General features: G+C 41.4%; 1 protein-coding gene across 4 annotated transcripts in view; it reads left to right on the plus strand.

Moving 5' to 3' along the window:
• DNAJC27 (DnaJ heat shock protein family (Hsp40) member C27) overlaps positions 1-16,754 on the plus strand; it is a 52,655-nt gene that overhangs the window by 11,589 nt on the left and 24,312 nt on the right. For all 4 annotated transcript variants that reach the window (XM_042933519.1, XM_042933518.1, XM_042933516.1 and 1 more), the window contains exons 4-6: positions 11,406-11,570; positions 12,081-12,203; positions 15,938-16,098. In XM_042933519.1, the coding sequence (XP_042789453.1) occupies positions 11,406-11,570; positions 12,081-12,203; positions 15,938-16,098 (449 nt within the window). The remainder of the gene's footprint in view (positions 1-11,405; positions 11,571-12,080; positions 12,204-15,937; positions 16,099-16,754) is intronic.

A 16,754-nucleotide genomic window follows, 5' to 3' on the forward strand; every position in this document is an offset into this window, starting at 1 on the left:
AAAGTAATTAAATTGGATTTTATTTTTTATTTATTTGTTTATTTATTTAATATGAAACTTATTGTCAAATTGGTTTCCATACAACACCCAGTGCTCATCCCAAAAGGTGTCCTCCTCAATACCCATCACCCACCCTCCCCTCCTCCCACCCCCCCATCAACCCTCAGTTTGTTCTCAGTTTTTAAGAGTCTCTTATGTTTTGGCTCCCTCCCTCTCTAACCTTTTTTTTTTTCCCTTCCCTTCCCCCATGGTCTTCTGTTAAGTTTCTCAGGATCCACATAAGAGTGAACACATATGGTATCCATCTTTCTCTGTATGACTTATTTCACTTAGCATCACATTCTCCAGTTCCATCCACGTTGCTACAAAAGGCTATATTTCATTCTTTCTTATTGCCACGTAGTATTCCATTGTGTATATAAACCACAATTTCTTTATCCATTCATCAGTTGATGGACATTTAGGCTCTTTACATAATTTGGCTATTGTTGAAAGTGCTGCTATAAACATTGGGGTACAAGTGCCCCTATGCATCAGCACTCCTGTATCCCTTGGGTAAATTCCTAGCAGTGCTATTGCTGGGTCATAGGGTAGATCTATTTTTAATTTTTTGAGGAACCTCCACACTATTTTCCAGAGCGGCTGCACCAGTTTGCATTCCCACCAACAGTGCATGAGGGTTCCCGTTTCTCCACATCCTCGCCAGCATCTATAGTCTCCTGATTTGTTCATTTTGGCCACTCTGACTGGCGTGAGGTGGTATCTGAGTGTGGTTTTGATTTGTATTTCCCTGATGAGGAGCGATGTTGAGCATCTTTTCATGTGCATGTTGGCCATCCGGATGTCTTCTTTAGAGAAGTGTCTATTCATGTTTTCTGCCCATTTCTTCACTGGATTATTTGTTTTTCGGGTGTGGGGTTTGGTGAGCTCTTTATAGATTTTGGATACTAGCCTTTTGTCTGATATGTCATTTGCAAATATCTTTTCCCATTCTGTTGGTTGCCTTTTAGTTTTGTTGATTGTTTCCTTTGCAGTGCAGAAGCTTTTTATCTTCATGAGGTCCCATAGGTCTTCAATTTCCTTCATAAACTTTCTATAGTTTTCAGCATACAGATCTTTTACATCTTTGGTTAGATTTATTCCTAGGTATTTTATGCTTCTTGGTGCAATTGTGAATGGGATCAGTTTCTTTATTTGTCTTTCTGTTGCTTCATTATTAGTGTATAAGAATGCAACTGATTTCTATACGTTGATTTTGTATCTTGAGACTTTGCTGAATTCATGTATCAGTTCTAGCAGACTTTTGGTGGAATCTGTCGGGTTTTCCATGTATAATATCATGTCATCTGCAAAAAGCGAAAGCTTGACTTCATCTTTGCCAATTTTGATGCCTTTGATTTCCTTTTGTTGTCTGATTGCTGATGCTAGCACTTCCAACACTATGTTAAACATCAGTGGTGAGAGTGGACCTGTCGTGTTCCTGATCTCAGGGGGAAAGCTCTCAGTTTTTCCCCCATTGAGGATGATATTAGCTGTGGGCTTTTCATAAATGGCTTTTATGATGTTTAAGTATGTTCCCTCTATCCCGACCTTCTCGAGGGTCTTTATTAAGAAAGGATGCTGAATTTTGTCAAATGCTTTTTCTGCATCAATTGACAGGATCATATGGTTCTTATCTTTTCTTTTATTGATGTGATGTATCACCTTGATTGATTTGCGAATGTTGAACCAGCCCTGCATCCCAGGAATGAATCCCACTTGATCATGGTGAATAATTCTTTTTATATGCTGTTGAATTTGACTTGCTAGTATCTTGTTGAGAATTTTTGCATCCATATTCATCAGGGATATTGGCCTATAGTTCTCTTTTTTTGCTGGGTCTCTGTCTGCTTTAGGAATCAAAGTAATGCTGGCTTCATAGAATGAGTCTGGAAGTTTTCCTTCCCTTTCTATTTTTTGGAACAGCTTGAGAAGGATAGGTATTATCTCTGCTTTAAATGTCTGGTAGAATTCCCCTGGGAAGCCATCTGGTCGTGGACTCTTATTTGTTGGGAGATTTTTGATAACTGATTCAATTTCTTCACTGGTTATGGGTCTTTTCAAGTTTTCTATTTCTTCCTGTTTGAGTTTTGGAAGTGTGTGGGTGCTTAGGAATTTGTCCATTTCTTCCAGGCTGTCCAGTTTGTTGGCAAATAATTTTTCATAGTATTCCCTGATAATTGCTTGTATTGCTGAGGGATTGGTTGTAATAATTCCATTTTCATTCATGATTTTATCTATTTGGGTCATCTCCCTTTTCTTTTTGAGAAGCCTGGCTAGAGGTTTGTCAATTTTGTTTATTTTTTCAAAAAACCAACTCTTGATTTCGTTGATCTGCTCTACAGTTTTTTTAGATTCTATATTGTTTATTTCTGCTCTGATCTTTATTATTTCTCTTCTGCTGCTGGGTTTGGGGTATCTTGGCTGTTCTGCTTCTATTTCCTTTAGGTGTGCTGTTAGATTTTATATTTGGGATTTTTCTTGTTTCTTGAGATAGGCCTGGATTGCAATGTATTTTCCTCTCAGGACTGACTTCACTGCATGCCAGAGTGTTTGGATTATGGTGTTTTCATTTTCATTTGTTTCCATATATTTTTAAATTTCTTCTCTGATTGCCTGGTTGACCCATTCATTCTTTAGTAGGGTGTTCTTTAACCTCCATGCTTTTGGAGGTTTTCCAGACTTTTTCCTGTGGTTGATTTCAAGCTTCATAGCGTTGTGGTCTGAAAGTGTGCATGGTATGATCTCAATTCTTTTATACTTATGAAGGGCTATTTTGTGACCCAGTATGTGATCAATCTTGGAGAATGTTCCATGTTACTCGAGAAGAAAGTATATTCTGTTGCTTTGCGATGCAGAGTTCTAAATATATCTGTCAAGTCCATCTGTTCCAATGTATCATTCAGGGCCCTTGTTAATTTATTGATCCTGTGTCTAGATGATCTATCCATTACTGTAAGTGAAGTATTAAAGTCCCCTGCAATTACCACATTCTTATCAATGAGGTTGCTTATGTTTGTGATTAATTGCTTTATATATTTGGGGGCTCCCGTATTCGGCGCATAGACATTTATAATTGTTAGCTCTTCCTGATGGATAGACCCTGTAATTATTATATAATGCCCTTCTTCATCTCTTGTTACAGCCTTTAATTTAAAGTCTAGTTTGTCTGATATAAGTTTGGCTACTCCAGCTTTCTTTTGACTTCCAGTAGCATGATAGATAGTTCTCCATCCCCTCACTTTCAATCTGAAAGTGTCCTCAGGTCTAAAATGAGTCTCTTGTAGACAGCAAATAGATGGGTCTTGTTTTTTTATCCATTCTGATACCCTGTGTCTTTTGGTTGGCGCATTTAGTCCATTTACATTCAGTGTTATAGAAAGATATGGGTTTAGAGTATTGTGATGTCTGTAGGTTTCATGCTTATAGTGATATCTCTGGTACTTTGTGGTCCTTGCAACATTTCACTTACAGAATCCCCCTTAGGATCTCTTGTAGGGCTGGTTTAGTGGTGATGAATTCCTTCAGTTTTTGTTTGTTTGGGAAGACCTTTATCTCTCCTTCTATTCTGAATGACAGACTTGCTGGATAAAGGATTCTCTGCTGCATAGTTTTCTGTTCATCACATTGAAGATTTCCTGCCATTCCTTTCTGGCCTGCCAAGTTTCAGTAGATAGGTCTGTCACTAGTCTTATCAGTCTCCCTTTATATGTTAGAGCATGTTTATCCCTAGCTGCTTTCAGAATTTTCTCTTTATCCTTGTATTTTGCCAGTTTCACTATGATATGTTACAATTCAAGTTAGGTCTGAAGGGAGTTCTCTGTGCCTCTTGGATTTCAATGGCTTTTTCCTTCCCCAGATCAGGGAAGTTCTCAGCTATGATTCCTATTATACGGATATTGTTGCGTTTGATTGCATCACTTAGTTCTCTAATTCTCCCCTCATAGTCCCGGATTTTTTTATCTCTCTTTTTCTCAGCTTCCTCTTTTTCCATAATTTTATCTTCTAATTCACCTATTCTCTCCTCTGCCTCTTCAATCCAAGCTGTGGTCGCCTCCATTTTATTTTGCACCTCATTTATAGCTTTTTTTAGCTCCTCATGACTATTTCTTAGTCCCCTGATCTCTGTAGCAATAGATTCTCTGCTGTCCTCTATACTTTTTTCAAACCCAGCAATTAATTTTATGACTATCATTCTAAATTCATGTTCCGTTATATTGCTTAAATCGTTTTTGATCAATTCGTTAGCTGTCTCTACTTCCTGGAGTTTCTTTTGAGGAGAATTCTTACGTTTTGTCATTTTGGATAGTCCCTGGGGTGATGTGGCACTGCAGGGCGCTTCCCCTGTGCTGTCTGGAGTAACTTGTATTGGTGGGTGGGGCCGCGGTCGGACCTGATGTCTGTCCCCAACCCACCGCTGGGGCCACAGTCAGACTGGTGTGTACCTTGTCTTCCCCTCTCCCAGGGGCAGGATTCACTGTGGAATTGTGTGGCCCCTGTCTGGGCTACTTGCACACTGCCAGGCTTGTGGTGCTGCTTTGATGGGATCTGGCGTATTAGCCGGGGTGGATCCGCAAGGTGCACAGGGGCAGGAGGGGCAGGCTCAGATCGCTTTGCCATTGGTGGTCCCCTGCGGGAGGGGCCCTGCAGCACCAGGAGGGAGGCTCACCTGTCAGAGGGATGGATCCACAGAAGCACAGTGTTGGGTGTTTGCGCGGTGCAAGCAAGTTTGATGACGGGAACTGTTCCCTTTGGGGTTTCGGCTAGGGGATGGGAGAGGGAGATGGTGCTGGCCAGCGCCTTTGTTCCCCGCTGAGCTGAGCTCTGTCTTCCAGGGCTCAACACCTCTCCCTCCTGGTGTCCTCTCGCCCTCCCGCTCTCCGAGCAGAGCTGTTGACTTTTAACATTCCAGATGTTAAGTCCCGCTGGCTGTCAGAACTCACGCAGTCCGGCCCCTCCGCTTTTGCAAGCCAGACTCGGGGGCTCTGCCCTGCCGGGTGGGCTGGCCCTCCACCGCCCCGGCTCCCTCCCGCCACATCCGTGTAGTGCGTACCGCCTCTCCGCCCTTCCTACCCTCTTCCACGGGCCTCTTGTTTATGCTTGGCTCCGGAGTCTGTTTTGCTAGTCTTCTGGCGGTTTTCTGGGTTATTTAGGCAGGTGTGGGTGGAATCTAAGTGATCAGCAGGACGAGGTGAGCCCAGTGTCCTCCTACACTGCCATCTTCTCAAACTCCTCCATAGTGTTTTTGAATAAATCTCTCTGAATGGCTGCATTAGTGGGTGGTCTAGTTATAACACTATTTAAATTATCACAGTCTTCTGATATCATCATTTTAACAGTTTGAGTGGAATTGTAGAAACTTTTCCTCCCTTTGCATCTCTTTATCTTCCCCCATTTATGATTGTCTTAAAATTTTCTCTATATACCTTTAGAACTGCATGAGACAGTGTTTAATCTTTGCTTAACTGTCACACATAATTTAGAAAACTCAAGAAAGAAGGAAAGAAAGCCTGTTATATTCACTCATATTTTTGTTTACTCTGATCTTTCACCCTTCGCTGTATTCCATACTCCTTCTTCATCATTTCCTTTCTATTTAAAGAACTTCCTTTAGCCATTCTCTTAGCATAAGTCTACTGACAACAGATTCTCTCCTAGTTTTCTTTGATTGAGATTGTCTCAATTTCCCATTTGTGCCTGAAGAATATTTTTTCTTGTTATAGGGTTCTGCGTTGATATTTCTTTTTTTTTTTTTCAGCACTTGAAAAATAATGTACTTCTTTCCTTTGGCCTCCATGGATTCTGATGAGAAATCTGCCCCTTTGGCTACAGAGAACAGGCTTTTGTTGGGCTTTTATTTGTCTGTACCCATTGACATTTCTAAGTTGTACTTCTTCAGTTACATATCTTAGATATATGAGGCAAAAGAAAATCCGGGAAACTTACCACTGTGTCATTCATTGGGCCTCGAGGTCCCTAGCTTATCTGCTTTCTTCTCTCTACCTTCCAATGTCTTCTTATATAGGTTTTATATATAACACTCGGGGTTTTTTACCTGTACTTAGCAGGAAGAATAGGGAAAAGTATATCTACTCTATCTTCCTGGAAAAAAAAATAATAATGTAATGCCTGTAAAATCTTCCATCTTGTGAATATACCCAAATATATAGGTAAAATGAATTATTTTTTTAATGTTTATTTAGTTTTGAGAGAGAGAGAGAGAGAGAGAGAGAGAGAGCAAGCAGGAGAGGGCCAGAGAGAGAGGGGGGCAGAGGATCCAAACAAAGCAGGCTCCATGCTGACAGTAGAGAGCCCAACACGGGGCTCGAACCCACGAACTATGAGATCATGACCTGAGCCAAAACCAAGAATCAGATGCTCAACCGACTGAGCCACCCAGGTGCCCCTAAAATGAAATCTTTTTAAATGTGGAGGCTTATACTTTACAAGTATAGAGTACTGTCCGTGAAAAAAGAACAGAAGTTCTAGATTACCACAAATTTGACACAGATTCTAATTACTGGAAATGCTAGAATAAATCTTAGATTTCTTCAAAGTCATAAAAATGGAGAGTTAGAAAATGTCTGAGAATTAATGTGGTCCAGCTTCTTTCTGCCCATTGTAGGATCTCTTTCTGTAGCATTCCTGATCAATGGCCATCATTCATTCACCTCATACCAATATGCCAGTTTCTGTGTTGGCCACTGGTAATACATAGCCCCTGTCCACATGGAACATAAATATGTCAGAGCACAACATGTTGCACAAATGACCGATTGCTTAGGAGCATTTAATATCCAGCCCTAGCTTATCTGGGAGGACAGGAAGTCTTGTTGAAGGAAACAATGTTTATATTGAGCATTGATGGATAAGTAAGGATTACGTAGATTGGTGGGAATCCAGGGATGGTACACGGGATAGTTTTGAGTGGTACAGACTGAATAGTTTGGAGAATGAATGTCTCTAATGATGGGGTTGCACTGCTTCACAAGTTCATCCTTTATAGAGTTAAAAACTCTAGATTAACGGCTCCCTTATGAAGGCTGCCTTCCTTTGACGTTCAGTATTAATTCTGGCCTTGTTTTTGGAGCAACATACTGAGTCTGTGCTTTCTAATATTTGTTAATCTGGTCTTTTTCAGGTAAAATATTTTCTAGTCCTGCCCCAGCTGGGCCTATCAGCATCCTTTGTGGGTAATTTCTAGTTAGTTGATAGGGAGCTGGGGACCGAACATAACATTCCAGATTGTCTAATGAAAAACACGGAGTGTTCCTTTACTTCCTACCATTAGACACCAGACTTCCGTCAATGCAACCTGAAATTATAATAGCTTTTTTTCAGCAGCTTAAAAAAGATAGAAGCATAATTAATAGAAGCTCCTTGAAATCACCACTTCTGAAGTACCTTTTCTCTGAATAGCTTTGATTTCTCCTTTTTTGTCAAATAGTTGGCTGGCTGCAGCTCAAACCCTCCTTTTTGACAAGACCGAAGCCGTCTTCTTCCTAAGTCCCAAGCTGCCCAAAGTATACTTTTGCTCAGCACACACCTGGTTTTGAAGCACCCATAGCCATTCTCATGATCCCTGACTTCCCCCAGTCCTTGAGGCCTGTCCTCCATTGAAGCTTCTGTTGTCATCTGTCCTCCAGACAGGTTTACCCAAAGGGTCTGCTGAGAAAGGACAGTCGCTTAGAGTGTGAGACAGCACTCTCCAAGGAAACGTCAGAGAGGATTGTGAGGGAATGGTGGGCCTGTATCTTACCAGCAGTCCTGCTTCCACTGATGTACACAACTATATTCTGGGGCTTGTTGGTAGGAGTTACATGGTCTATGGAAACCTCTTGAGGCCCGAGTGATATTAAACTAGCAGCTTTCTCTGACCTATAAGCTGGAAAGTTTGCCATCTTTGCTTTAAGAAATAATCCCGTTTCCCTTAGCATCCTATTTAATTAAACTTTGGATACAGCAAGACTTCCAGGACTAATATAGAAAGCTGTTTTGGGAGATGAGAATAATAGAACTGTAGGGGACCATTGAGGCATCGACTTTGACCTTTTCGTTTTTACAGATGAGGAAGCGAAAGCTTGAGGTCATAAAGCCACTTACTCAAGATTACAGAGGTAACTAGCTGCTGAGCCCAGACTTGAACTTGAGTCAGTTGAAAGAGAAATCCGTGGGGCTTGCCTAAGTCTCTGTTTACACACAAATCTCCCTCTGGATAACATCATTTGCATCTTGGAATTCGTTCCTTTCCCCTTTGGCCTCTACTTTCATTCCTGACGTTCAGCTATTCTTTTTTATTTTTTTTAATGTTTATTCATTTTTGAGAGACAGAGAGAGACAGAGCATGAGTGGGGAAGGGGCAGAGAGAGGGAGACACAGAATCTGAAGCAGGCTCTAGGCTCTGAGCTGTCAGCGCAGAGCCCGACGCGGGGCTTGAACTCACGAACTGCGAGATCATGACCTGAGCTGAAGTTGGACACTCAACCGACTGAGCCACCGAGGCGCCCCCTGACATTCAGCTATTCTTGATTTAAAATGTCTCAAATACTTTCACCTGCTAGGCCCTGTTGGCGACACAAAGATGGACGTATCAGGATGCATGCCTTCACATTCTTACAGTCTAGTGGGGAAGGCAGCTGTATATGCTACCAACTATAAAACTAGACAGGAAGTGATAACGAGTGCTACTGGAAGCACAGAGCCTGTGGTGTTTCAGGGATGAAGAAGTTAGATTCTGTTTGGCAGGGGTAGGAGGTTAGATGATGAGGCACGGGGCAGAGAAAAACTACATGAAAGATACGGTGTTATAGCTAAACTTGAAAGATTGAAGGTAAAGAGGTGTCTGTTTCCAGGTGGAATTAGGTTTGGGGAAAGAGAGATTATCCAGTTTGAAGTGCAGTGGGTAGGAGGAGGGTAGGACTGGAAAGTTGGTGGAGGACTGATCAGAAACTTTTAACGTCAATGAAAAGAATTTGAACTTTAGGAGGTTGGCAGTAGGGAAACACTAAAGAATTTTTGAACCAGGGCTCTCAAAAGATAAATACACAGTATATATAATGTTGCTGGGGAGATTACTTAGAAAATTCTTGGACTGGTAGTCAAGAGATAGTGTAATGTTGGCAAGTGGAAATGGAAAGGAAGTGACAGGTGCAGGAAATATGGCAGAGGAAGCTTCTACAGGATTGTTTGTCCCTAATGTGCAAAAAGGCAGAGGAAAGCAGCAAAGGTTAACGCTAGGCTTTCAATCCACGTGACTCAGAGAATGGTGTGCCCCTATTATGACTAGAAGTTCAAGGGAAGGAAGAGATTGGGAAGGAGTAAGATGGAGGCTTTTCTGTTGTACACATTGAATTTGAGATTCTGGCAGGACATTCAGCAGGAAGAGTCTAGAGCTAACTGGAAATGCAGGTCTGCGAGAACAGATGAAAAGGCTCACCTTGCAGGATCTCACAGTTGAAACTGTGCAGGTGGCTGGTGTTGCTGAGTTGGGAGGAAGGATGGAAGAAGAAAGTCTGAGGGCCCGGGACAGGATTTGGGGAAGGATGGTGGCAGGCTGGAGCGGGAGCAATGGAGAGAGGAGGAGTTGGTAAAAGACCAGTTAAGAACCTGGAGAAGGTGGTGTTTGGGAGCCAAGGCAACATGAGTTTCAGGAAAGAAGGGAGAGGCCCGTTTTCACTACTGCGGGCGGGCTGAGGACCATGAGGACTGGGGAGAAGACTCTTGCCGTTCATCACTTTACATGCTTTATGGTTTTGTTGGTCTTAATTGTAGAGGATAGCTTCTTCTGTTTCTGCAAATTAGTAGGCGTAGGCAGTCTTGGTTCAGGTGTCTATCTATACTCAGAAACCTAAACTTCATGCCTGATGCGTGTAAGATGTCTTCATTTCTTACCGCATATCCAGCATGGGTGCGTATATACTGGAATTCCATGAGAAGGTGGGTAATGCGTGGCCTCTGTCAAGGTTCTTACTGGAATTTTGTCTGAAACCCCCAATCTGTCAGTGTCGTTCCTCACCCACCCCATCTGTCATTGCCTCTGCCACGTCAGTGTGTCCTGTACTTCGTGCTGCCTCTTCCTAGAGTTACGTACATGCCCCAGAAGCGAGACACCGTTTCTAATAAAAAATATCAAAGGAGGACAATCAGAATGAATGTGAGGAAGGAAGGAGGAAGGTGCTTATACACACTGTTTTCCAGGCACCATTTAGGTGATTTGCCTTCAGTATCTCATTTAATCCTCATAATAACCCTGTGAAGTAAGTGGCATTGTCCCCATTTTACAGATGAGATAACTGAGATGCAGAGAGGTTAAGTGACTTGCCCAAGATCACACAACTAGTAAGTAAGTGTGAACCCAGATCTGACTCCAGAGCCTGTGCTCTTTCCCATTACATCACACTGAGGCTCTGAGTTCAGAGTTCTAAAGTTGGTGTGCAGACCCAAGAGTCATGGGGAAGCTCTGCCTGATGTTCTGGGGGAGCCAGCTTTGGGATGTGATATATAGAGGTCTGTGCCTATTGCTGACGCTTATGTCATTTTTGCCTTAAGTTCTTCATTGTTCACTCACTTTCTGGTTCTTCCTAAGAAGAGCTTCACTCTATGGAATTTATGTTATTTTAAGGTCTACTAACAAGAATTAAAGATTGATTGCCTCAGGGCGCCTGGGTGGCTCAGTCAGTTAAACGTCCGACTTCGGCTCAGGTCATGAACTCACGGTCTGTGGGTTCGAGCCCCATGTCCAGCTCTGTGCTGACAACTTGGAGCCTGGAGCCTGCTTTGGATTCTGTGTCTCCCTCTCTCTCTGCCCCTCCCGTGCTCATGCTTTGTCTCTCTCTGTCTCTCAAAAATAAATAAACACTAAAAAAATTTGCCTTGGGGTGCCTGGGTGGCTCAGTCGGTTAAGCGTCCAACTTTGGCTCAGGTCATGATCTTGTGGTTTGTGAGACTGAGCCCCATGTCGGCCTCTGTGCTGACAGCTCAGAGCCTGGAGCCTGCTTCAGATTCTGTGTCTCTGTCTCTCTCTGCCCCTCCCCCCTCAAAATAAAATAAACATAAAATTTTTTTTTAAATAAATAAAAGAAAATAGAAAAGATTGCCTCCAGGGAATGGAACTCAAGGTGAGGAGGGTGGGGCAGGAGGCTGTTGTTTTCATCACAAGATGAAAACTAGGCTTGTACTAGGCTGTTTTTTTTTATCACGTTATTTTGATTTTCTAAAAAGTCCCTTAAAGACCAGTAGATATTGAGATATAATAGCAAATACTATGACTACACCAAAGAACACACTTTGTTACATTCATGACTGTGAGATATATTCTTATAAAATCACAAAACCTACAATTTGTGCACCTGTTCTTTTATGTGAAGGTTCGTAATGAGTTTTACAAGGATACACAGGGTGTAATACTGGTCTATGATGTTGGGCAGAAGGACTCCTTTGATGCCCTTGATGCTTGGCTGGCAGAGATGAAACAAGACCTTGGACCTCATGGAAACATGGAAAATATTGTATTTGCAGTGTGTGCCAACAAGGTAACTGTTTTGGAAATGTTTGCTCAACCTTCTGAATTCATTATGGGAGGAGTGCAGCTCTGAGTTTGGGGGAAGAAATGAAAAGAAGTCCTTATTCTATGATATAGGAATCAACATCTTTTCAAAACCTATATCCCTAAGACATAAAGAATAAAACCACAAACTCTGGTGTACCAGGATATTTATCCATTTTCTTCTGGTGCCATACTTGGGGAAGGGTATTGGTGACTGAGCAGGATAGGTAGACCCTCTGAGTAGGAAGAGTTTTCTCAAAGGATATAGGGGGAAGTGTGGGACAGGCACTTGCCATTTTGCCACAGAATATCAGTCTGTGTTCAATATTAGCAATTTTTTTTGTCCCTTGTGGTCCGTATAATTGCATATACTAGTGCTGGGGGTTCCTTTAGGAGTGGTTTTTGCTTCAAGAAAGAATTGATGAAGACCTCACTGGGCCTGTTTTAGTGGGTCATGTTTGGGGTCTTCTCTGTGTCCTCCAACTTCCTATTTCAGATTGACTGTACCAAGCACCGCTGTGTAGATGAAAGCGAAGGGCGTCTCTGGGCCGAAAGCAAAGGGTTCTTGTACTTTGAAACTTCAGCACAAACCGGAGAAGGAATCAATGAAATGTTCCAGGTAAACTAGCATTGTTTTGTTTGTATCAAGGCTGACCATGCCCAATTTTAGCTTAAATTATGAGAAACAAAAATGTAATAGGAATTTGTCATTAGAATAAGCTTGGTCTTTCAGAAGCTGGTGAGAAAAAGATTGAGAGAGAGAAAGAGGGGGGGAGAGAGAGAGAGAGAGAGAGAGAGAGAGAGAGAGAGTGTGTGTGTGTGTGTGTGTGTGTGTGTGTGATGTCTGCCTGCTGACTACAGACCTGAGTGATTGTCAGAGTTACTATGGGAAATTCTTCAAAATACAGATTCCTGGGCTCTAGACCCACCAGAAGCTCAGTGCTGTGATGGAGCTCAGGAATCTATATTTTGAAAAACCTTTCTAGGTGATTCTGATGATCATCAAGTTTAACGACAGTTATTATATACTGACAGTAGAACAAAGATTTTCTTTAAAACTGCCTTTGGTTAATGGTGTTACATTTGCACGCATAGTTATGTGGAAGCATTACTTTGGCAAAATTGCCTTGGCAGAGTGAATGTGTATGGTGCAGCTAGAGAATAGGGGACTGTCATTGCAGAGTCCAGCCAGTCACACAGAAAAATAAGGTCTTACCCACCAAGTAGGCGATGGAAGGATGTACTCATGTTGCAACCTGAATGAATGGTCATTTTTAAAAAAATTACTAATCTTGAATCATTTTAAGGGAATGAGGCTTTTTAAAATAATAAATTATAAAGTCAACTCTTAATTACAGATACATTTGGAGGTAAGTGGTGGCATGAATTATGCATTTTTTCTTATGAATATATCTGATATTTTGGGAATTTTTAACATTTCAAAGAGTGTAGCTATACTGTAACGAGTTGTTCTTAATTATTGAGTGGGATTTTATTTAATCTTTTATGCTGAATTTCTTTCTCATAAGATGTCACCGCCCCTACTAGAAGACAAGTTTCATCCTTGGCTGACAGGCTAAATTGGGCATCAGTAGCTTCTATTTCAAGACCAAATAAGGTTGATGTTGACTTGCCACACTCTGTATCCCATTTAGTACATGGTCCTGTGTGAGTTTGTACCTATTCACTCATGTGCAGTAGCGATGCTTAATCATTTGAATAGTATTTTATAATTCTGGCGAAGTTTACATGTTTCATCTCATTTGAGACTCTTACTGTACGATGGGTATTGTTCTCATTTCCGATGTTATAGTATCTAAGAGTAGTAAAGTGACTTCTTCAAGGACTATAAATAATGACTGTTGAAAATTAAATTTCTTTCAGCACTTCAAAGGCGATGGTCCATTCTCTCCTGGCCTGTGTTGAATCTCATGAGACGTTAGCACCCATTTTTACTCTTATTCTTTTGTACATAATGTGTTGTGTTTTTTTCCCCATCCAGCCACTTTCAAGAGTTCATCTTTGGCTTTTAGCATGTGGACCATGTGCCTGGGTGTGGTTCTCTTTATATTTGCCCTGAATGGTTTTTCTTGAGTTTCTCAGATTGCTAGGCAGGTGTTTTTCACCACTATTTTTTTAAATTTTTTTTTTTTTCAACGTTTTTTATTTATTTTTGGGACAGAGAGAGACAGAGCATGAACGGGGGAGGGGCAGAGAGAGAGGGAGACACAGAATCGGAAACAGGCTCCAGGCTCCGAGCCATCAGCCCAGAGCCTGACGCGGGGCTCGAACTCACGGACCGCGAGATCGTGACCTGGCTGAAGTCGGACGCTTAACCGACTGCGCCACCCAGGCGCCCCAACCACCACTATTTGTTCAAAAGTTTTTTGGCTCAGGGTGTCTGGGTGGCTCAGTCGGTTGGGCATCAGATTTTGGCTCGGGTCATGATCTCGCGGTTTGTGAGTTTGAGCCCCATGTGGGGCTCTGTGCTGACAGCTCAGTGCCTGGAGCCTGCTTCGAATTCTGTGTCTCCTTCTCTCTCTGCTCCTCCCCTGCTCATATTCTCTCTCCCTTTCAAAAATAAAGACTAAAAAAATTTTTTCTTAAAGTTTTTTGGCTCTATTTCTACTCTTTTCCTTCTGCGACTCCAGTTACATGTATATCAGACCATTTGATTTTGTCCCACCGTCCTTGAGGCTATGTTTATTTTTCTTCCCTTTTTGTCTCTTTTTCAGATTGCGTAGTCTCTATGGTGACAGTGCACAGAGTATGAGATATGAGCAGGATCAAAAAATAGTTTTCACTTCAGACAACAAAAAAAATAGGCAAAGAATCTGAACAATTTACAGAAAAAGCAATAAGCATATGAAAAGACACTCCACTTCACTTACAATTAAAGAAATGCAAATTAAAACTGTGTGACACATGTAGGTTTGGCAGAAGGGAAGCTGTATGATAATGCCCCATAGTGACAAGGGTGTAGAGAAATAACACTGTCAGACACTGTGATGGGAGTGTAAACGGCACCGTTTTTTCGTATGAAAATTGTCAAAATCAAAAATTAAAATGCCCGTACACTGTTATTTAGTACTTCTGCTTTTAGGAATTTGTTTTAAAGCAGTATCTCCACACGTGTGTGGAGATACACACACACACACTCACACACACGTGTGGAGATACACACACACACACACACACTCACACACACACACACAAAGTATTCACTAAAACACTGTGTGCAGTAGCAAAACCTGGAGACAATAGCCTTGTCTAAGAAAATAGGGAGTTGGTTAAATAAATTAAGATATAGTCACACAGTGGAATACTGAACAGTCATTAAAAAGGAAGAAAGTGTCTAGAGGCAGCTGGAGAAAGGGCCCAAGGTCTATTTTTATGTGAAAAAATGCAAGGAGCTAAGCAGTATGTTTAATCTGCTCTCTTTTATGTAAAAGTTTAGTGTGTAGATGGAGGTACTGGTATTCTGATAGAAAATTTTTCTGGAAAGATACTCAAAAAAAATATTAACAATGGTTACTTCAAGGAGAAGAACTTGAGGGACAGAGAGACATAGTTTTCATTTTACACTTTCATTTACCATTTGAATTTTTCTAACGGTATTCATCTACTACTTTTTTTTTTAACATTTATTCTTTTTTGAGAGACAGAGACAGAGACGCAGCGGGGAAGGGGTAGAGAGAGGGAGACACAGAATCCGAAGCAGGCTGCAGGCTCTGAGCTGTCAGCACAGAGCCCGACGCGGGGCTCGAACTCACAAACTGTGAGATCATGACCTGAGCCGAAGTCAGACGCTCAACCGACTGAGCCACCCAGGCGCCCCAAGATTTTTGTTTTTTAAGTTTTTTTATTGTCTATTTATTTTTGAGAGAGACAGAGACAGAATGCGAGTGGGTTAGGAGCAGAGAGAGAGGGAGACACAGAATCCGAAGCAGGCTCCAGGCTCCGAGCTGTCAGCACAGAGCCCGACGCGGGGCTCGAACTCACAAACCGTGAGATCATGACCTGAGCCGAAGTCAGACGCTCAACCGACTGAGCCACTCAGGCGCCCCTCATCTACTACTTTGTAACTTTAAGTATGGTTATTTGAGAATAGGATTATGAGCCATTTCAATTTTATTCCTTATACTTTTGTGTTCTTAAAAAAAATACACAAGCACACGCACACACATATAAACATGCACAGTAGGATGAAAGAAAAAAAATCTTCCAAACTATATTTGCTTTATGGTGAATTTTAAGAGTTATTGGAATGTATTAAAATTCTTTAAGTTATGCTTAAAAGGAATTCCTGTTTTCACAAAGTCAGTTCTATTCTGGGATGATTTCTTTTTGCAGACCTTTTACGTATCCATAGTTGATTTATGTGAAAATGGCGGGAAACGTCCTATCACGAATAGCAGCGCTAGTTTCACCAAAGAACAAGCAGACACCATTCGCAGAATTCGAAACAGTAAGGACAGTTGGGACATGTTGGGAGTCAAACCTGGGGCCTCAAGGTAAGCAGTGCTCTAGAATATTAGCGCTGAGTGCTATCAGTTGTCAATGTTACAGGTCCGGTACATCCTCTTGTAATTGGCTAGAAATATGAAGTTTGTAGAAATGTGTTAGATTATGTTATAACTCTTCTTCACTGAATTAACTGAGTACCAAAGAAACAAAATAGAGGGCACAGTTGCCTGATGAGGGAACTTTGTGGTGTATTGCCTAAAAACTTTCTGAAACAGCATGCTCTGATTTTGTCTGTGTTGAAAAAGAGCCTACAAGCAAATGTAACCTTAAAAAAAAATACCTTATAAAATCATAGAGTTTTAGAAGAGGAAAAGCACGTTAGCAGCTTATCCAAACATTTCATTTTATAGGTGAGAAAACTGGGATTCGTGAGACTAAACGCATGTTCAAGGACCCTAGGCTGATTCTGTCTCTTTTCTACTGCACTTAAAATAGTGCTAGGTCCTCATCTGTGTGTGAATTTATGTTAAATGGTTTTATTTTTAGCCAAAAGAAATATTTGGGAGGAAGAGAAATACAATCACTTTTCTTTGTTGCTTGTGTAAAAATAAATCCTTGTTCAGTATGGTTATATAACTTTTAACAATATAATGCTTCTGTTACTGCACATGTTATCATTTTTATTGGAATTATAAGGGTTCTC

The sequence above is a fragment of the Panthera leo genome, chromosome A3, assembly GCF_018350215.1.
Source record: "Panthera leo isolate Ple1 chromosome A3, P.leo_Ple1_pat1.1, whole genome shotgun sequence".
Taxonomy (NCBI): Eukaryota; Metazoa; Chordata; class Mammalia; order Carnivora; family Felidae; genus Panthera; species Panthera leo.